At 43.3% G+C, this 22,196-nt stretch overlaps 3 protein-coding genes across 5 annotated transcripts; 2 read left to right on the top strand and 1 right to left on the bottom strand.

The window, feature by feature from the left end:
* Positions 1–45: 45 nt before the first annotated feature.
* Positions 46–5,804, top strand: LOC105006947 (serine/arginine-rich splicing factor 1B). Of its 2 annotated transcripts, XR_001197930.3 has the most exons (5): positions 46–443; positions 2,696–2,892; positions 2,997–3,169; positions 4,321–5,040; positions 5,561–5,804. XR_001197930.3 is itself a non-coding variant. In XM_010865688.4 (4 exons), the coding sequence occupies exons 1-4, from the start codon at positions 232–234 to the stop codon at positions 4,504–4,506; spliced, it is 768 nt and encodes a 255-aa protein (XP_010863990.1). In that variant the 5' UTR covers positions 46–231; the 3' UTR covers positions 4,507–5,804. The 2 variants fall into 2 exon arrangements, 1 of the variants encoding a protein (XP_010863990.1); XM_010865688.4 differs by having other exon boundaries at positions 4,321–5,804.
* A 1,711-nt stretch (positions 5,805–7,515) lies between these two features.
* dynll2b (dynein, light chain, LC8-type 2b) lies at positions 7,516–11,441 on the top strand. The gene is made up of 3 exons (XM_010865687.5): positions 7,516–7,665; positions 9,483–9,616; positions 10,573–11,441. Exons 2-3 carry the CDS (start codon positions 9,485–9,487, stop codon positions 10,708–10,710), a joined length of 270 nt encoding a protein of 89 aa, XP_010863989.1. The 5' UTR covers positions 7,516–7,665; positions 9,483–9,484; the 3' UTR covers positions 10,711–11,441.
* Positions 11,442–12,488: 1,047 nt separating this feature from the next.
* LOC105006945 (zinc finger protein 271) lies at positions 12,489–19,053 on the bottom strand. Of its 2 annotated transcripts, none has more exons than XM_020047846.3 (7): positions 18,848–19,053; positions 18,415–18,617; positions 17,671–17,772; positions 17,146–17,235; positions 16,923–17,030; positions 16,713–16,836; positions 12,489–14,970 (listed from the first exon to the last, which is right to left on the bottom strand). In XM_020047846.3, the coding sequence occupies exons 1-7, from the start codon at positions 18,873–18,875 to the stop codon at positions 12,833–12,835; spliced, it is 2,793 nt and encodes a 930-aa protein (XP_019903405.1). In that variant the 5' UTR covers positions 18,876–19,053; the 3' UTR covers positions 12,489–12,832. The 2 variants fall into 2 exon arrangements, with proteins under 2 accessions (XP_019903405.1, XP_010863987.1); XM_010865685.5 differs by having other exon boundaries at positions 12,492–14,970; positions 16,923–17,033; positions 18,848–19,052.
* Positions 19,054–22,196: the final 3,143 nt, after the last annotated feature.

Raw genomic sequence — 22,196 nt, 5'->3', positions numbered from 1 at the left:
CGCGCATGTGCCAAAGAAACGCGAGATCTCAACTACTGTGCCATTTTGAGAAGCCAGCGAGAGCTGTGAGGGTGTTTGTGTTTTGTCTCTAGCGATTCAATAGTCTTTGTGTGAGCCGTGATCGAGTTGATCAGACATCGTTTTTAAAGGCCATTTACTATATAACGTTTACGTTTTTTGTTTTTTTTTACATTTTAAGCGACTTTTCTAAAGTTGGTTTGCTGTCTTTGGATGTCAGGAGATAACATGTCGGGTGGCGGGAGCGTGGTTCGCGGCCCAGCGGGAAACAACGACTGTCGGATATATGTGGGCAATCTGCCCCCTGATATTCGTACTAAAGACGTGGAGGATGTGTTTTATAAATACGGGGCGATCCGAGACATTGATTTGAAGAACCGGAGAGGGGGACCACCGTTCGCCTTTGTTGAATTTGAGGACCCCAGGTAACTGAACTATGCTAGGCTAGCTGGCTACTTAGAATGCTAAATGGCTACATTCATAAGCCGCTTTCTACCGACATTATTAATGGCGCGCTTGCTGCCTCAGAAAGCTAGGTAGCTTAAGCTAGTAACATAGCCAGCTGGTTGGATAATGTTAGCTGATTATTAGCTAACTACCTCGTGTTGTCTTTTAGTAATGGGCGAAACCAGCAGTAGTTATCGTAATTCCGTGTTAGACGGAATGTATTAATTATTGTTGCTTACCCATTATGTACGTTAGTACTGAGATTACGATATCTGCGACAAAACGCGTATTTTTTATCTTTGGTTGTGCACATTTTGAAGACATTTTATTTTCATTACTTTCTGACTGATCAGAACTAGTAGGTCTCATCTTGGCCTTTGCTTGTCCTTCTGCAGCGCACGCTCTGAACAATATTTGAAGTATTAAATAGCAATACAGTAAATATACTTATATAATCACAAAAGCTTGTATATTGTACTTGTTTAATCCAAGTATGATGTGGTGTTTCCAGTTTAATCAGAGTTTGTGAGTTTCTTTAGTTTTGGAACTCATAGTAAAGCGCAAAGGAATTAGTTATGGTAGATAGACCAGTCCAAGGAAGCTAACTATCGTGGTTACGTGTTTGACTGGATTTTATTGTCTCAATGTTGGCCATGTTGATATATATATATATATATATATATTTTTTTTTAGGGTTTCAGCAGTTCACTGGTGAAATTCTATTGTTTGTTCCAGTTCATTAATATTCTTCCGGCAAAAAAAGAGTGCTAAGGTGCCAAAAATTATATGGTAGTAAAAGGATATATATATTTTTTTTATAAAACACTTAAAAATTAACTCTTGCACCAGATGTCCAATGTGGACCATTGTCTTCAAATGTTATTTCAGTCAGGCCAGTATTTCGAAAACAAAATGGCCACTATTGACCAATGAACATGGACGGGGGTGTGGTTTTGCACATATATGCACAAGCATCCTACAAGGATAATGGGTGTAATAAATCTAATTGTATCATATAAGATGATACAACAAAAATGAACGCAAACAATATTTGTCAACCGCAGTGGCACTGTTCAGGTTTTCTATATTAGCCAGCTCACCATGCTGACCCTCTGAGTTGGACCCATGGAAAGTGGTTGGTATGTCCATCTCCTCACAAGGAGAGTTTTTGCAGTCCTCATTACCTTAGCCTTACTGGTTTTTCTGACATTTTGAGTTTGTGAAAAACAATCAAACAGCAACTTCTACGCCAACAGATTAGTGATTATCACATACTTTCATTTTTGGGTGGTGGTCATAATGGTCAGGCCAGTATGTAAAAAAAAATATGGCCGCTATTGACCAGTGAACTTTTGTGTGGGTATGGTTTTGCATATATTCACACAACTCTTCCACCTATAGTGGTATTATAATTCTACTTCGGTAAATATGTTTACAACCAAGAGATGACAGAGTGCAAACAAATTTTGGTCACTCACATTGTGGCCCTATTGTCATCCACATTTGTAAGCTCATGAAACTCACCCCATTTGAGATGTACTCTTGAAATAAGGTATACAGGTCCAAATTATACCAAGGAACATATTTTCAATTTGGACCCATTAACTCAGCCATAATGGTTTTACAGTAATTCAGAATTTGTGAAATACGCTTCAAATGCTACTTCTGCAGCCTCCAATGACCGATGTTAAGTGTGATTAATTTTGGTACCCATGATCAGGATTGTGAGTTTAGTTTTTATATATGATGTTTCCGTTTGGCCCCATGGGGACATGACAGAAAAGGAAAAAACATATGCAGTATTGTTTACAGCTATGGACATTAGTTGGATGTGTGTCCTATTGAGGGGGAAATGCAATCTGGTTAGTAATAGATTAATGCTGAATCCCACTAAATGCTTTTTGCAGCTTTAATTGGTTCTTGTTTTCCTTCAAAGTTAATGAAAAATTCTTGAATATCAGTATTGGTACATGTTGCAGACCCATTTACATGTTTGTAAGAACATTCACATCCGCTATCTGGTGTTTAAGTCAGTTATGAAATTTGGCACACAGGCTAAGGAAAATATCTCTCAAAACCACCACCTCAGACACCAAATTAACTATTTTTTTCACAGCTAGTTAATAACTCAGGGGTCCCAGTAAGAGTTGTGGTGATTGTGCAGCGCTTGTTACCCTCTAATGAACATGTCAGTGAGGACTACTGGGGGCTAACTGTGTGTGTGTTTCAGGGATGCTGATGATGCCGTGCACGGTCGGGATGGTTACGACTACGATGGTTACCGTCTCCGGGTAGAGTTCCCCCGGAGTGGGCGTGGCGGAGGACGTGGGGGTGGTGGTGGTGGCAGGGGCGGAGGAGATGGAGGTGCCCCAAGAGGACGCTATGGACCCCCGTCAAGGCGCTCTGAGTACAGGGTCATTGTCTCAGGTTAGTGGGTGTTGAGGGGTGTGTCCGGTGTTGAGGGGTGTGTCCGGTGTTGAGGGGCGTGTCGGGTGTTGAGGGGCGTGTCTGATCTGTTACCCTCCCCCCAGGACTCCCTCCAAGCGGTAGCTGGCAGGACCTGAAGGATCACATGCGCGAGGCGGGTGATGTGTGTTATGCAGATGTGTTCCGGGATGGAACCGGCGTTGTGGAGTTCGTACGCAAGGAGGACATGACATATGCGGTCCGCAAGCTGGACAACACCAAGTTCCGCTCTCACGAGGTGGGTCAGGGCCTGAATGTTGGAAAGGGAGAAAAACGACTTGGCCTTATTAAGGACATGGCCAGTATGAGGGACAAGGTTGTTCATTTTCTGCTGGGCCTTTTTTTACTTAAATTAGGCAGAATGAAGTCTTCACATTCTTTTCAAACTGAGCATATAAACTACACCTAGGGCTGTCGCAGTTATTACATAATATCCTGATCAAAATAATATGAGCCAAATGGCAAATATTTTTATAGATAAATATCTTTTTGCACAATATTTTGATTCCATAACTGAATAAGGGGTTTTGAGGCTTGTTAGAAACGTCTCAACAAATTGCCTACCATAAAAATGATGCCTGGTGCCATAGGATTTCCGAGTGTTTGACAGCTCTGCGGAAAGTTACAGGTGCAGGTCATTTACTGAAACTCGTTTGGTTCTTTATTTCAGTATGTTTAAATCTAGTTTAGAATTGTTTTGCAATGCACCATAATGTAGCCTTATTTCACAACATTATTATTTAATAGACAAACGCATTTCCAATAACTAGCCTGTTTCAAATAACTAGGCTTTTCTGTGGTCTTACTGTCCTCCGTTGCAATATGGCTTGTTTTCCAGACTGGCCCGGGGATGTCTGCTTGTAGTATCTAGTACTGAAGTCTGTACATACAGGCTGTTAAATAAGCCTGGCCTGAAAATGTAGAGGCAGATCAATAAAAAAATTGTATTGCACGTAAGTGTTTCTTGGTTAAATATCTAAATGAATTTATTGTTTCTTATTATGGTATATGATAATTTGAGATAATAGGATTGATACAATAACCCATTGTCTGCCTTCTGGGCATAAGTGACCAACACGTGAATATAGAATCAAAGGACTTAACTTAAAGTAACTAAGTAGCTTAACACCTTCTTTTCTACAGCAAGTAACGTTTCTAGTTACTTCATAGTAATTGTAACTAAGTGTAATTGGTTACCATTTAATGTTCCCCAACACTGTTAACAACAGGGTTTTCACCTCTGGTGATCAACCATGGCCTCTGCAGCATGGGATCAATCTGGACCACTGCTCTTTTTGACCAAGGGGGGTCTCCCCGTCTCATCTGGCTGTGTGTTTTGGGGGTCTCGGGGCCCCGTCTCATCTGGCTGTGTGTCTCCTGTGTGTTTAGGGGGAGACGGCGTACGTCCGTGTGAAGGTGGACGGACCTCGCAGCCCCAGCTATGGACGGTCCCGCTCTCGTAGCCGTAGCAACGGGCGTAGCAACAGCCGTTCACGCAGCTTCTCTCCACCGCGACGCAGCCGGGCCTCTCCACGCTACTCGCCCCGTCATTCACGCTCCCGCTCACGCTCCTAGACACGCGCACACACACACACACACACACACAAACACACACACACACACACCCAGCCCAGCAGCATCCATGGAGAGAGATGTGACATCAGCTGACTCAGAGACAGATGCCCCCTGGTGGACCTTGTGATGAATTACATCACTGTTCTAACATTACTGTTGTCCCTGATCCCCCACCTCTTTCTCTTGTCCACCTGTCTCTCTCTCGTCCACCTGTCTGTCTCTCTCTCTCTAGTCCACCTGTCTCTCTCTAGTCCACCTGTCTCTCTTCCTCCCTCAGTGTAAAATGCTTTTCTGGTTCTGATTGTTCTGGCTGGTGGGGGGGATGGGTTTTTATTATTTTCCGTGACCTGTTGAGGTGTCTGTTGTGACATTTTGTGCTGACCTCTGACCTGTCTGTCATGTGTCTCTCTGTAGAGATCACAGGAGCAAGCTGATAGGCTGCTGGGACACAGGAAACAGAGCCTGATTGGCTGGGACACAGGAAACAGTTCATATTAGGATTAACAGGAGGAGGAGTCAAATAAACAGCCAATGGTATGACTGCAGTAGTCTCTCATCCAATCAGCTCGCAGACCTGATATTTTTGTTTTTCTGACCCAGTGATGTTATTGAACTGGTTTTAACTTTATTTTTTTACTGCTGTAAACTCTCTGCATTCAGCTTCGCCACCTCCCTCTTTCTCCCCCCCTCCCTCCCCCAGTTTTCTATACACTCCCTGGTCAGAGCGTAACATGCATGGCATCCATCCACACTGGTGCACCAGCTAGCTCAAAGGTTTTTTTGGAGTATTTTTTATTTTTTTTAAATATAATACTACAATATTAAATCTATAAAATAGGGCAGTGTCAATACTAGCAGTATCTTCGGTTGGTTTCATTTTCACACTAATCTTGGTTCAGATAACTGAATACAGCCACATCTATGACAGCCGGCGGAAAGCTAAAAGGCTGTGTTCTAGATCAGGGTTATAGTGTTCTGTGTTCTGAATCGGGGTTCTAGTGTTCTAACCTGTTGCTCCTTCCCTCTCTCTGTTGGGTCTGGGATCTGTCTCAAGGAGGGCTGTGATTGGAGGAGGGCTCTCTGTCTCCCCATCCCGGAGCCAATCAGACGATCAGGATTCAGGATCAGAGCAGGATTCAGGATTAGGATTAGGATTAAGGATGGAAAGAAAGAACTCGGAGCGGGACAGGAGCATAGGATCGGGACCAGGCCACATCTCAGCCCACTGGAACCTAGAAACTAGACCTAACTCATTTGGCTCAAACAGGCTAAATTACAGTTTCATAGGATTTTTTTTTCATGTGGACCCCCGAGCGCCCTGCTGGGATCCTGATGAGCGTTAGCATTTTTTTTAAAAGAGGAGCGCAAAGCTCGGATCAAAACCAGGAGACTGGCTCAGGACGGAGAGAGGCGCGCGTAAGGAGAGTGGTAACTAGAGGGAATCACAATCTGGGGGGTGGGTGGGTTCTCAGGGAGGGGGGTGGCTTGTCGGGAGGGGGTTAGGGTTCTGTTTGTTTTTAAAGGTTTTCAGTTTGTTTCCTTAGTAGGTTTGTTAAGAGGAAATATGCGTTTTGTATCCCTAGTTTGTGACTTTTCCTGTTTCAGCTCCTCTTCAATAAAGGTTGTCTTCTACAATAGCTGCAGTTTGTCCCTCTGGTTCTTCCCCAAACCACTGTTCTGCCACACCACCTCTAGGCTTGTTCAGTACCATGTTTACAGCCAAGTAGTCCACACCTCTGGGAGAAGTCAAACTCTGCAGCCCTCCAGCTGGTTCTTGTTCCCCAGGAAGAAATCATGAAGGATAAAATGTGAAGTCTTACTGTGATGGTGAATGATGTGGTAGGTCCTGTTGTAGAGGTGCTAATGAAGATCCCTCGCCAGGTGTTCAAAGTCTGACTGCCCTGTTTTGGTGGTCCAAAACCAGGCTAACCCCAGGCTAACCCACCGTTAGGCGTTCTTAAACTTTGTGTATATGATCTTGAAGTCATTGTGCCTAGTTAATCACAGGCGCTATGCCACGTCTCGTCGGAGAGTCCCACTGCATCCACGGCACGTGCTAAGCATGTCATCTGAACGTATTAAGCTTTGTACAAACCACTTCAAGAGCTGTGCCCCTGTGATGGGACTCACGACCTTCAGATCAGGAGAATGACGCCCTACCTACTGCGCAAAGGAGGTAGCTTTCAGAATAGCGGGATGACACAGATACAAATGGAATTACATCATGCACGTTTTTGTGAATGCTTTTAGCAGCAGGAAGTTATAAACTTTCAAAGGTATTTAGTGTTTGGTTTATTTTAATCATATCTTATTGATATTAGAGTAATGTGTTAAAAACGAAATTGGTTGTGCAAGACGTTATAAGCAACATCATTACCTTTAAGGTGCCCCTCTCCTGATCCCCATATTGAAAGTAGCTAGCTAATTTAAACACATCTCACCTCGGCAGAGACAAGCCAATCAGAACATTCAGGTGTGTCGCAGGTTTGGGGGTGGGGTGTACTGCTCTGTTTTAATAGGCTAGTTGTAATAGTGATTCATAAAACAATGATTGAGGTGTTGTGTTTTAGTTAAAAGGCGATAGCAGATGGATGATCATGTGACGTGAGAGTGCCTTTAAACATTTGGCATGGTATTCTCTTGACAATAACATGACTGAATAGGAGGTGGCAAATTCAAAACCAGCGGTATAAACACGAGTGTCTCTGATTTAGAACAACTTGCTCCGTTAATTCACCACTACTCGACCACAAAAAACACTGGGGGCTGAATCTGTCGCTTTGGCAGTTTTCGCAATTTCATACACCTCGACTCTTCACCTCTGTTTAAGAGGACACGAGAGAACGAGCCTTTAATTCCCAGCTTCCACCAGGAACGTAATGCATTCTGGGAGGAAACAAAATGCAGGCAGTGGCGCGCTAGTGGAAAACGCTCGTAGCACGCTGGAGGAGTCCGGGAAACAGCCAATCAGATCAGCGGTGCGGTATGAGTGGGCGGGGCCGTTGGGAATGTGGCATGTAACCCCATATGAGAAAGGATCGGTACACAGAACCGCCGTCCAAAACACGCACCCTAAACTTTAGGGAAAGACTGACAGAACTGCGTTTTCGAACCTGTTTACTATTGTCAACAAGCTAAATAATATCACAGCAACAGGAGGTGAGCAGCGTCATTGTATTTCTCAGTCATCTGTTGTGCATGCAACGTGTTGTAACTGCATGGTCAGATGTGGCATGGCATCAAGGTGTTGCGTTATATGCTGTGTCTGTGATCTGGGAGACTGTGTGTGTGGGTGTGTGGGTGTATCTGATTACAGCCAAAGATGGTTTATGAAGATAGGCGATGTCATGGCCAACTCATGCAACGAAATACGTCATCCGTGCTACGTCAGAAATACAGAAAGGAGATGATATAGTAAAAAAAAAAAATAATAATTGCAAAAAAGCGGAGGGGAATTGAAAACTCTTCAGATACTTTATATTTCTGTTGAAACACCTGAGGATAGAAAGTTAATTTATGTCTCTTTACTCCTAAGATAACTGTTTTTGACTCGAAGGAACTCTTTGACTCTATAAAGAATTGCTATCAATATCTGTCCATTACGGACAGGGTTCAACATTAACGATGGCCCGCGGACCCGGGGCCAGTAAGACCTAACGTCGTAGGATAGTGCGTGTCATGTTGACTGCGTCTACCTACGCTCTTACGAAGTGACAAAGAAGAAGCCTGCGAACTAACTAGTTGGACCACCTCACCTGTTGGATTGAATGTGTATTGCGCCATATTTATGTAACCATAAATATATTAACTCAGTTATTTTATTATCAAGCTTTAATATACGTCATCTTAATGAAAAGATGATAATGATATTTATAGTAATATTTTGATAACTATTTATTAAAAGTAATCATGTACATTGCATCTTATTTATCAGCTCATGTCTCACATCACATGCAAAACTTTGGTATAAATCAATATTCTGATGATTAAATGTTTACATACTGTACAATACAATTGTATTATTATTTTTTTTATTCAGTTCAGACCAGTAAAAATAAATTTGGGCTAGTAGATTTCAGACCAACGGGCTGGACAGGACCGGTGAATAAATTAGTTAAAGTTGGAACGTAACGGGCAGTCTCCAGGAACTACTGGCATCGCTGAAACAAGGGGTTGGCACTCTCATTCCTAAACCACACAAGGATCCCTTCGTTACTGATAATTGCCAACCAGTTGGACTCCTTAATTATGTTTACAAAATGGTGGCTTAAACATTTGGGGAAAAGGTTGAAATCAAGAATGTATAATTGATGAATGTCTGTCAGACTATAAGAATAATTTGAGGTCAGTGTTGGATGACTTTCTAGAATTGAGTATTATGATCTATTGGATGATGTCCCTGTTAATATATTTTTGTACTTTTGAAAAGCTTTTGAAACTGTGTTACAATTGCATCTTTGATTGTCTTCAACATTTTAAGATTGGTAATTTGTTCTGCGGATTGTTATTAGAACCATTACAGGTTTGCCTTTCGGGCCCGAGAGATCAAGGTTTGATGGGTGACAGCTTGCTGTTTTTGAACAATGTCCAATTTGGCATTTTTTTCTGTAAAGCAATTATCCAATTCTCTTTTTTTTGATCACCTAGAGTAACAAAAAAGTTTTGGCCAGTCAGGTAAGTCCTAACCTGAGAGGCCAGCCCGGTCTTTCTGTATGTCAAGGAGTATGTTATTGTCTACAGCAGTGGTGTCACTTTCTTAAAAAGGGTAGGTTTGAAAGTGGTCTCTAGTTTTAGGGCTTCAGGGCTCCACATTACAGATTATGTATAAACACCCTTTAAACTACCCTCCTTTCTGGTTGTGCTTTTGTTATAGCCAGTTGTCATTTTTGTAAAACTGCCCCAGTTTTGAAACAGCCCGATGTCCTAGAATCCTCTTGTGGTGTTCTACATCAGTGAGCCGGTCTTCTTCTTTGCAGTCATGACGGACAGGAAGGCCGTGATTAAGAATGCAGACATGTCTGAGGACATGCAGCAGGATGCAGTGGACTGTGCCACTCAAGCCATGGAGAAGTACAACATCGAAAAAGACATCGCTGCTTACATTAAGAAGGTAGACAGACCTTAACCCTGTCCCTTGAGACAGACTGACAGACCTAAACCATGTCCCTCGAGACAGACTGACAGACAGACCTTAACCCTGTCCCTCGAGACAGACTGACAGACAGACCTTAACCCTGTCCCTCGAGACAGACTGACAGACAGACCTAAACCATGTCCCTCGAGACAGACTGACAGACCTAAACCATGTCCCTCGAGACAGACTGACAGACCTAAACCATGTCCTTCGAGACAGACTGACAGACCTAAACCATGTCCCTCGAGACAGACTGACAGACAGACCTAAACCATGTCCCTTGAGACAGACTGACAGACAGACCTTAACCCTTTCCCTCGAGACAGACTGACAGACAGACCTAAACCATGTCCCTCGAGACAGACTGACAGACAGACCTTAACCCTTTCCCTCCAGACAGACTGACAGACAGACCTTAACCCTGTCCCTCGAGACAGACTGACTGACAGACCTAAACCATGTCCCTCGAGACAGACTGACAGACAGACCTAAACCATGTCCCTCGAGACAGACTGACAGACAGACCTAAACCATGTCCCTCGAGACAGACTGACAGACAGACCTAAACCATGTCCCTCGAGACAGACTGACAGACAGACCTAAATCATGTCCCTCAGGACAGACTGACAGACCTAAACCATGTCCCTCGAGACAGACTGACAGACAGACCTTAACCCTGTCCCTTGAGACAGACTGACAGACAGACCGTAACCATGTCCCATTGAAACTGACTGACAGACCTGAACCCTGTCCCTCGAGACAGACTGACAGACCTGAACCCTGTCCCTCGAGACAGACTGACAGACAGACCGTAACCATGTCCCATTGAAACTGACTGACTGACTGACAGACCTGAACCCTGTCCCTCGAGACCGACCGACTGACAGACATTCTATGCAGTGTTCTAATTTCCTCTGATTGTTTATTTTCAGGAGTTTGACAAGAAGTACAACCCCACATGGCATTGCATCGTGGGTAGAAACTTTGGCAGCTATGTGACACACGAGACCAAACACTTCATCTATTTCTACCTGGGCCAGGTGGCGATTCTGCTCTTCAAGTCTGGATGAGCCCTCTACCAAAACCCCAACCACCCTACGTTAAAGTCCCTCTACCAAAACCCCAACCACCCTACGTTAAAGTCCCTCTACCAAAACCCCAACCACCCTACGTTAAAGTCCCTCTACCAAAACCACAACCACCCTACGTTAAAGTCCCTCTACCAAAACCACAACCACCCTACGTTAAAGTCCCTCTACCAAAACCACAAACACCCCACCCTGAAGCTGTCCTCCAGATAGATACCCCTGTCCTCCTCTCTTCACTGTCAGAGGCTGCGCTCCTCACCTGGACTGTGATATACTGATGGCTGAAGACACACACTCCGTGACACACACACACACACACACCTCTTCTCACAGTGATATACTGATGACTGAAGGCACTTCTGTCTGCATGGGTGGTGTAAATGTTTCAGCAACAGACTGGGTGGTGTAAATGTTTCAGCAACAGACTGGGTGGTGTAAATAACTTTTCAGTATCAGACTTGCTGGATCTAATTCCTTTTTTAATGCATTACAAGGTTCTTGTCAAAGAGTTCACTAGATCATTGTTCATTAGATAAAGACGAGGGTCAACAAATCAATCATAGTTCACTAGATTGGGACGAAGGAGTCACCTGGGATCTTGCTGTGACTATTAGTGTGTCTGTGTGTGTATTATGTATATGTTGCAGTTCGATGAATGTGCTTTTGATAGAGTTGCTTAAGACCATAAAGTGAGATTTTTGTTTAAATGCCTTTTCCCTTTTTTCTATGATTATTTTTTTTGCACAGATATTATATAAAATGCTTTGACTGTTGCTTCCATATGATCAATAAAAAATACTTTAACACTTTATTTAAAAGAAATGTTGACTTGGGTTTTATTGGAGGGTCCAGTCAGATGACATTTAAATCTGACCCACAAATCCACTCAGTGACCAGCCGGGTCCACACCAACCCAGCCTAGTGGAATATGAGTGACCACCTCGGTCTACACCCACCCAGCCTAGTAGAATATGAGTGACCACCTCGGTCTACACCCACCCAGCCTAGTGGAATATGAGTGACCACCTCGGTCTACACCCACCCAGCCTAGTGGAATATGAGTTTCTACCTCGGTCTACACCCACCCAGCCTAGTGGAATATGAGTGACCACCTCAGGCTACACCAACCCAGCCTAGTGGAATATGAGTGACCACCTCGGTCTACACCAACCCAGCCTAGTGGAATATGAGTGACCACCTCGGTCTACACCCACCCAGCCTAGTGGAATATGAGTGACCACCTCGGTCTACACCCACCCAGCCTAGTGGAATATGAGTGACCACCTCGGTCTACACCCACCCAGCCTAGTGGAATATGAGTGACCACCTCGGTCTACACCCACCCAGCCTAGTGGAATATGAGTGACCACCTCGGTCTACACCCACCCAGCCTAGTGGAATATGAGTGACCAGCCGGGGCTACACCCACCCAGCCTAGTGGAATATGAGTGACCACCTCGGTCTACACCCACCCAGCCTAGTGGAATATGAGTGACCAGCCGGGGCTACACCCACCCAGCCTAGTGGAATATGAGTGACCACCTCGGTCTACACCCACCCAGCCTAGTGGAATATGAGTGACCACCACGGTCTACACCTACCCAGCCTAGTGGAATATGAGTGACCAGCCGGGGCTACACCCACCCAGCCTAGTGGAATATGAGTGACCAGCCGGGGCTACACCCACCCAGCCTAGTGGAATATGAGGGCAATATCCCTTGTGTTCAAACGTCAAATAGCACATCAAGGAAAACATGGAAATTGAATACTTTGTCATTCTCATTCAATAATTTTTATTTAACTTGCAACTATGTTATGCATGAGAAATGGTCATAATGTGACCTATTTAAACAGGATAATTAATGGGTGTTCTTTTAGGTCTTATGTCTTTTATTTCCATGGAAAGGGATATATATAACAAACACTAACCCGATATTTGATTTGTTACATTACTATATTTATAGCTGCCATGTTTTCCAACTCTTGTCCCAAAATGCATTGCAGGTATAACTTCCTAATGGTAAGTTCAGAAAAAAAGGACAGATGTTTTTTTCTTACAAACAGAGACAAATCTGAATATTAAAATAACAAACCAAGTATCCTTTCAGTGTGTCACGTGCTCTTTTTTATCATGAGCTTTCAAAAGGTCTGGCCGGCAGAAAGCCCTGTCGCATCTTAAACATTTGTAGGGCTTCTCTTTAGTGTGTGTCATCATGTGTCTCTTCAGTTTCCTAGAGTCATTGAAACTCCTAGCACAGACAGAGCAGGAGTATGGTTTCTCCCCGGTATGAGTCCGCATGTGCTGCGTGAGGTAGCAGCTTTGGGTGAACCCTTTCCCGCAGACCTGGCAGCTGAAGGGCCTCTCTCCCGTGTGGTATCTCACGTGCACCGTCAGCTCCTTCTTGGATCGGAAGTCCTTGCCGCACTCCGACTCCGTGCACTTGAAAGGCTTCTGCTGGCTGTGGATCCGCTCGTGGATGGTCAGCGAGGACGCGCTGGTGAACGTCTTCGCACAGCGCGCGCATGGGTAGCGGACGCCAGAGTGGCAGGTCTTCACGTGGCTCACCAGCGTCCTCTTCTCCCCGTAACACTTGTCGCACTGGGAGCAGGGGTGTTGGGGTTTTCTGTGGACGTTCAGCATGTGGTTCCTCAGTTTCATTTCATTGGTGAACGCCTGTCCGCACTCCCAGCAAAGGCACGGCTTCTCCCCCGTGTGGAGCTTGCGGTGTTCGACGAGATCGGCCGATTTGTTGTACTTCTTGGGGCACTGGGAGCATTGGTACGGCAGATCCCCTGTGTGAGTCCTCTCGTGAGTAACCCGGGCCGATAACGTTGAGAAGCTTTTCTGACAGTAGGTGCAAAGGAAGGGTCCGCTGAACTGATGGACATTCAGGTAGTGTTGGTTGAGGGGCTTGATCCAGTCAAAGACATCTTCACACATGGTGCACTTCAGAGGCTTATGAGCCACCCGTTTATGTCTGTCGAGCTTATCTTGGTCAGCAAACTTCATTCTGCACAGAGTGCAGAAGAGCGGATTGTGGGTAAGTTGGTGTGTCCTTAGTGCTCTTATGAACATAAATTTCTTCTGACAATGTGGGCATGTGTGAGGATGCAAGCCCATACGGGGTTTCACACTAACTGGGTTTGGCAAATGCTGTTGGTGGGTTCTGGTTTGGTTAGGATCTGGTTCACTAGATGGGTTGTCACGTAGGTCCTGTGAGTTACTGCTAACTTCGGGAAAAATTCTGCTGTACATCTTTAGGTTCATTTCATCACTAGCTACAGACCTGCAATGTGATTCTTTGGTGTCTTCACATTTCAGTCCATGTTTTTTCAAGCTTTCAGTGTCCTTGTAACTCTGTGTTTTTGTCTCAAAAGTTGTGTGGCTCGGGAGAATCTTGTCAGCTGGTGACAGTTGAAAGGTGGTGTTGATAGAGAACAAATTTAGAGATTTGCTGACTACAGGAGATTGGGAGATTTCAGTTTCCTGGTTTTCTCTGGATGAATCAATTTCTAACGCCCCTGTAGATAGTTGCTGCGGAGTGACATCCAATGTCTTTGGGTCTTTCTGTGTCGTACCGGAAGGACTAGCGCCCTCCACACAGGGAACCTTCCCGGGTGGACCTTTCTCAATCAGACAGGTCTCTTCGTGAACCCTCATGTTGTTGCGGTGCCTGTAAGTTCTTGTACAGTAACTACAGCGGTACACTTCATCCTGGGAATGGCTCTTCAAATGCCTCGATGTGTTCGAAGCACAAGATTGCATCTGTCTGCAATTTGTTTTGGTTTGTGTCTTTTCTAGAAAGTTCTTTGTCTTAATTCCTGTGTTGCTTCTCACTGGTGTCAATGTCTGGATCATAGAATCAAGTCTCTGTAGATCTACAGAGGGTTGGCAGTGCACGGAAGACGTCACTGCATCGGGCAAAATAATCTGAGGCCGTTTGAAAGTTTTCTTTTTCACACCTAAATCTTCGTAAGTCATCAATACCCCATCTTCTCTGATGTATCCGATCAGCCTTTCATTTCTGGGATCCACCTCTTCACTGGTACCATCCACCCCCTTTCCTGCTGCTCTGAGATCCAGAGCGTTCTCCTCTTCAGTGCCGGCATCGGCCTCCATGTCCTCATGTTCCACTGAGTCAACCGTTGGCTTGTGGTCCGGTTGCCTGGACCTCACCTTCTCCACACGGGAGAAGCAGAGAGCTGACAGAATGCAGTCACCATCAGACGAAGGCGGCGTTGCTGTGAAAAAAGACCACCAGTTAATGACTAACATCTGTATTATTATAATATATTATTATATTAAAGACTAACATCTATATTATTATATTACTTTATATAAGAACATTATACTACTACTATTATAATATATTATTATATTAAAGACTAACATCTATATTATTATAATATATTATATTAATGACTAACATCTATATTATTATATTACTTTATATAAGAACATTATACTAATGTCATGTCATCTTTACATTATAATATATTATATTAAAGACTAACATCTATATTATTATAATATATTATTATATTAATGACTAACCTCTATATTATTATATAAGAACATTATACTGATGTCATGTCATCTTTACATTATAATACATTAATATATTAAAGACTAACATCTATATTACTACAATACATTATCATATTAAAGACTAATGTCTATATTGTTATAATATATTATATGAAAGAACAACATTATACTGATGTTATGTAATCTTTACAATATATTATTTTAAAATTATAAAATGTAAAAATACTAAACTTGCACTTATTTCTCAGTTTAAAAACAAACATCAGGTTTCTCTCTGGTGGTCAATGACAATTATCCCGCTACAGCATCTGGATGACAAGGTGCACCTTTAATTACTGCAACAGGCTGTGCTGTGGTTCCTCCTCACCTTTAATTACTACAACAGGCTGTGCTGTGGTTCCTCCTCACCTTTAATTACTGCAACAGGCTGTGCTGTGGTTCCTCCTCACCTTTAATTACTGCAACAGGCTGTGCTGTAGTTCCTCCTCACCTTTAATTACTACAACAGGCTGTGCTGTGGCTACTCCTCACCTTTAATTACTGCAAAAGGCTGTGTTGTGGTTCCTCCTCACCTTTAATTACTACAACAGGCTGTGCTGTGGTTCCTCCTCACCTTTAATTACTACAACAGGCTGTGCTGTGGTTCCTCCTCACCTTTAATTACTGCAACAGGCTGTGCTGTGGTTCCTCCTCACCTTTAATTACTGCAACAGGCTGTGCTGTGGTTCCTCCTCACCTTTAATTACTGCAACAGGCTGTGCTGTGGTTCCTCCTCACCTTTAACTACTGCAACAGGATGTGCTGTGGTTCCTCCTCACCTTTAATTACTGCAACAGGCTGTGCTGTGGTTCCTCCTCACCTTTAATTACTGCAACAGGCTGTGCTGTAGTTCCTCCTCACCTTTAATTACTACAACAGGCTGTGCTGTGGCTACTCCTCACCTTTAATTACTACAACAGGCTGTGCTGTGGTTCCTCCTCACCTTTAATTACTACAACAGGCTGTGCTGTGGTTCCTCCTCACCTTTAATTACTGCAACAAGCTGTGCTGTGGTTCCTCCTCACCTTTAATTACTGCAACAGGCTGTGCTGTGGCTCCTCCTCACCTTTAATTACTACAACAGGCTGTGCTGTGGCTCCTCCTCACCTTTAATTACTGCAACAGGCTGTGCTGTGGCTCCTCCTCACCTTTAATTACTACAACAGGCTGTGCTGTGGCTACTCCTCACCTTTAATTAGTGCAAAAGGCTGTGTTGTGGCTCCTCCTCACCTTTAATTACTACAACAGGCTGTGCTGTGGCTCCTCCTCACCTTTAATAATTCTATGTTATCTGTATATTATATGTATAGAATTTTGTTGATGAAAAAATATTTAGTAGTTTGGTTTGAATTTGCAATTTTGTCACCAAATCTATCGAACAGATGATCCTTCCTACCATGGTCGTCCAACAGGCCGAGCTCTCTGTGGTACTGAATCAGGGTTTTCAGGTGTTGTGGGTCGGACACGGACTCAACACCTTCCTTCAGAACAGAGGGGGCATCGCCGAGCAGTGAGGCAGCCTGATAATGACCAGTAGAAAACAATAAGTGCTTTTGAACAAATGTATGATTCCATTCCTTGGTCTTCTGACACCTCATTTCAGTACCTGTTGGAAGTTTGATACTGGGAGAAGCTCCTCAAGTCGGGAAAGGAACTTCCACATGACAATCTCTATCTCAGCATCATAATCAGGACCAAATTCCACAGGGAAAACCTCCTGAAGGAGAAAAAAGGTGTACCTTAGGAAAAGCCCTCCTTCAGATTGCACTTGACTATATACGACTTACAGACCTAAATACACAGAGGACATTAAAGCCCCATATTTACACCTGGAAGAAGTGTTCCATCTCGTCCGGGTCTTCCAGCAGGTTTTCAATCAGAGCCAGGAAGTTAGATCCAGATAAATCTACATCACCAGTCTGCAACACATTAAAGACACATGGTTATAACCGAAAAGAAAATGCATTAAGAATCTGTTTAACCTGAATGAATAACTCACCTGTCCCCCCCAGAGAGATGTGAAGGTCTGAATGAATAACTCACCTGACCCCCCCCAGAGAGATGTGAAGGTCTGAATGAATAACTCACCTGACCCCCCCAGAGAGATGTGAAGGTCTGAATGAATAACTCACCTGACCCCCCCAGAGAGATGTGAAGGTCTGAGTGAATAACTCACCTGACCCCCCCAGAGAGATGTGAAGGTCTGAATGAATAACTCACCTGACCCCCCCAGAGAGATGTGAAGGTCTGAATGAATAACTCACCTGACCCCCCCCCAGAGAGATGTGAAGGTCTGAATGAATAACTCACCTGACCCCCCCAGAGAGATGTGAAGGTCTGAATGAATAACTCACCTGTCCCCCCCAGAGAGGTGTGAGGGTCTGAATGCGGTCCAGGTGTAGCTGAATCGTCTGGAGGTCGGCCATCGGTTTTGAGCGACACAACTCCAGGACCAGCTGAAAGCAGCTATTGTTAGAAACCTTAAAATATGTCAGTACTATACACGGTTCACCAAATGTAAGATGGTGCAACAGACTCAATTAACCAATTGTTGACAAAAAACGTCTTAATTCTATATTCATGGATACAAGTGTTTGCTAAAATACATCTGCTCAGTTGCGGGAGGTGTAAAAATTAAAATGTATATTTCAATGAAAGTTTTGTACTGCAAAAAGTTCCTCAACCATCTGATCTGCCAAGTGACCAGCATCTTTTGACAGTTTGTTTAGTATCTTGCATGTGGACGAAAACCATGTTGCTACCAGCTACAGCTGCTCTGAATATCCACAACAAAACTGACAGACCACCCTGGCCCATTGTATTCAGAGATTTTTCAGTTTTCTGACATATTTCTTCACACCAGGTGCAACTTGACACTAACATTTTAGCAGACACTTGTTTCCACCAATCGGGAATGAATTCTGTATTGCTGGTGGCGTCTTTCATGTCATCCATGGATGGATGGTGTCTTAAGGTGGAAATACTATATCAGTCATAACAACTAAAATCAGACCCAATGGGTCTAGAGAGATAGTGGGTCATCTTTCAATATGACCACATTTCATCTTTCCCAACGTTTGATCAACACCTCCTCTTACCCGTGCTTGAAGACCCAGAATAAGTTGTGCCTTCTGTCTGTGACTCAGAAGTTCTGGAACCATTGCTGTGACCATGGTTACAAACTCCTCCAGCACCCCATAATCCATCACATGTCTGCGCTGCACAGTTTGCCAGATGGCTGCAGAGACCAGTCGGAGAGGAGGGATCATCAGGCGCAGAGACGGCAGAGGAAGAGGGGGTCCTGATTTTTTTTTTTTTTTATAGAAAACAATGTAGAAGCACTTAAATTGCATGACACAAACTGGGACAAATAATACTATTAGGTAATGAGCAGAAGTTCATAATTGCTGTCATCACGTCCTAGACTAGACTTGACTAGAAATATTAATCATGTAGTTTCCACAAAATGCCAGTAAAGTTAGCATAAGCTACCTAGCTAACGCTCATGTTTATGCACAGAAAATACGTTACCTTTCCCGGTAGAAATGTTACTAGGCATCTTGTCTCTCCCCCTGAGAGACTCTTCTTCACATCCGACTACTGGAACAGTTATTATCCGATTGAAAATGACAACCGTCTCTGCCGATGTATGGGTTAGTGGGGAACCTATTTAAATGTAACACAGGAAGTAAACTAGTATTTGCAAAACAGACTGGAGAGCCCGTTTCACGTATTATGTAATTGTGGAGGACCCATCTTTGTAAATATTCCATAATAGCGTATCGGATAAAGGGACATTCCAAGCAATTGTAATAAAATTATTATTACAATTTAAGTGAAGAATGTGTATTTTGTTAGTTAAAATAGATTTTCTAAACTAGTGGAAAATAATTATTATAGCATGACATTATTTTAGAATTAACAACTTGAATGTTCGCTTTATATTATGAATTGTATTATTAAAGAGATATTCACGTCTCCCCCTATCAATAGGGATAATTGTATCAGCATGACTACTTAACCTCCTAGAAACGCATTGTTAGATACGGGGAAGAGTTATCCATCCGAAAGGCAAATTCATTATTTTGTATTTTCTTGTACTGGACCATCTTGGGAATCAGATCTACAACCAATGCATTTCTTTACCAACAGAGCTACACAGGAGTAATTATATATATTTGTTTTATTGTGAAGTCCAGTTCTGCAGAATCTGTCCAATCATGTGAATAGGCGAGTCCATCCTTGATAAACACCAATCACAATTCCGACCTCCGAGTACAAACGGAACGCGCCATAACATCCCGGACGGTAGTGAGTCAGTTTGCGCCGCCACAAGACCCCCATGAATCGCTGATATGTCTCCACTAAGACTTCCCATCTGTATACAGCTGTATCATTCAAAATGGTGAATTTCGTGCTACGTCATTCTGGAGCCCTTCATCTGAACTTTTTTCTACTTTCTGGATAGGGACATCTTTGTGCGTTAGCACGATTACAACGGAATTTCCAATCTCTTTAAAATAATCTCCGGTTTCATCATGATCATCCCTCTAGCTAAGTCTATGCGCAGACACCCACTGACTGCGGATGTGAATGTCGGTTGCCATAGCCGCTGTTCTTCCAGAAAGATATTAGCGTCATGCTGGCAACATTAGAGATTCCGTAGCAACAATAAGACTTCCGGTTTTCGGATTTTGCCTTCAAAATAGAGGTCTGCGGTAAAACGCGATTTTAATAATATTAAATGTATCGATATTGACACTTTGCTTAGTGTATATTGTAAAATTGTACTGTAGGAAATGTTCAGGAGAGTGGGTAGAATAGTTATATGCAAAGAAATCAAGGGGCACTGTGTATTTGCAATTGTTGCTGGCATTTTTCTCCACCCATCCTAGACCCTATTGGCCACAATGTAACTCAATGGATATGAAATAATATTGCCCTATGCAGAAAAAAACTATTCTATACACCGCAGTAAATGTATTGTAGGAAATGTTCAGGAGACTCTATAGAGTGATTATATGCAAAGAAATCAAGAGGCACTATGTATTTGCAATTGTTGCTGGTGTTTAACTCCGGCCATACCATTGGCCACAATGTAACTTAATGCATATGAAATATACACTCACCTAAATGATTATTAGGAACACCATAATAATACTGTGTTTGACCCCCTTTCGCCTTCAGAACTGCCTTAATTCTACGTGGCATTGATTCAACAAGGTGCTGAAAGCATTCTTTAGAAATGTTGGCCCATATTGATAGGATAGCATCTTGCAGTTGATGGAGATTTGTGGAATGCACATCCAGGCACGAAGCTCCCGTTCCACCACATCCCAAAGATGCTCTATTGGGTTGAGATCTGGTGACTGTGGGGGCCATTTCAGTACAGTGAACTCATTGTCATGTTCAAGAAACCAATTTGAAATGATTCGAGCTTTGTGCCATGGTGCATTATCCTGCTGGAAGTAGCCATCAGAGGATGGGTACATGGTGGTCATAAAGGGACGGACATGGTCAGAAACAATGCTCAGGTAGGCTGTGGCATTTAAACGATGCCCAATTGGCACTAAGGGGCCTAAAGTGTGCCAAGAAAACATCCCCCACACCATTACACCACCACCACCAGCCTGCACAGTGGTAACAAGGCATGATGGATCCATGTTCTCATTCTGTTTACGCCAAATTCTGACTCTACCAACTGAATGTCTCAACAGAAATCGAGACTCATCAGACCAGGCAACATTCTTCCAGTCTTCAACTGTCCAATTTTGGTGAGCTTGTGCAAATTGTAGCCTCTTTTTTGCCTATTTGTAGTGGAGATGAGTGGTACCCGGTGGGCTCTTCTGCTGTTGTAGCCCATCCGCCTCAAGGTTGTGCGTGTTGTGGCTTCACAAATGTTTTGCTGCATACCTTGGTTGTAACAAGTGTTTATTTCAGTCAAAGTTGCTCTTCTATCAGCTTGAATCGGTCGGCCCATTCTCCTCTGACCTCTAGCATCAACAAGGCATTTTGGCCCACAGGACTGCCGCATACTGGATGTTTTTCCCTTTTCACACCATTCTTTGTAAACCCTAGAAATGTTTGTGCGTGAAAATCCCAGTAACTGAGCAGATTGTGAAATACTCAGACCGGCCCGTCTGGCACCAACAACCATGCCACGCTCAGAATTGCTTAAATCACCTTTCTTTCCCATTCTGGCATTCAGTTTGGAGTTCAGGAGATTGTCTTAACCAGGACCACACCCCTAAATGCATTGACGCAACTGCCATGTGATTTGTTGATTAAATAATTGTATTGATGAGAAATTGAACAGGTTTTCCTAATAATCCTTTAGGTGAGTGTATATTTAATATCCATTGAGTTACATTGTGGCCAATGGGGTGGGCGGGGTAAAACACCAGCAACAATTTCAAATACACAGTGCCCTTTAATTTCTTTGCATATAATCACTCTATAGAGTCTCCTTGACATTTCCTACAATACATTCACTGCGGCGTATAGAATATATATTTTTTTAAAGGCCAATATGTATTTCATATCCATTGAGTTGCATTGTGGCCAATGGGATGGGTGGAGTAAAACACCAGCAACAATTGCAAATACACAGTGCCCCTTGATGTTTTTGCATATAATTAATCTATACACTATCCTGAACATTTCCTACAATACATTCACTGCAGCGTATAGAATAGTTGTTTCTGTACAGGCCAATATGTATTTGACATCCATTGAGTTGCATGGGATGGGTGGAGTAAAATGCCAGCAACAATTGCACATACACAGTGCCCCTTGATTTCTTTGCCTATATTTACTCTATTGCACATAAACACTCTATAGAGTCTCCTAAATATTTCCTACTATACATTCACTGCGGTGT

This window comes from Esox lucius, chromosome 7 (assembly GCF_011004845.1).
Source record: "Esox lucius isolate fEsoLuc1 chromosome 7, fEsoLuc1.pri, whole genome shotgun sequence".
Taxonomy (NCBI): domain Eukaryota; kingdom Metazoa; phylum Chordata; class Actinopteri; order Esociformes; family Esocidae; genus Esox; species Esox lucius.
This window is presented reverse-complemented; position numbering and strand designations above follow the sequence as displayed.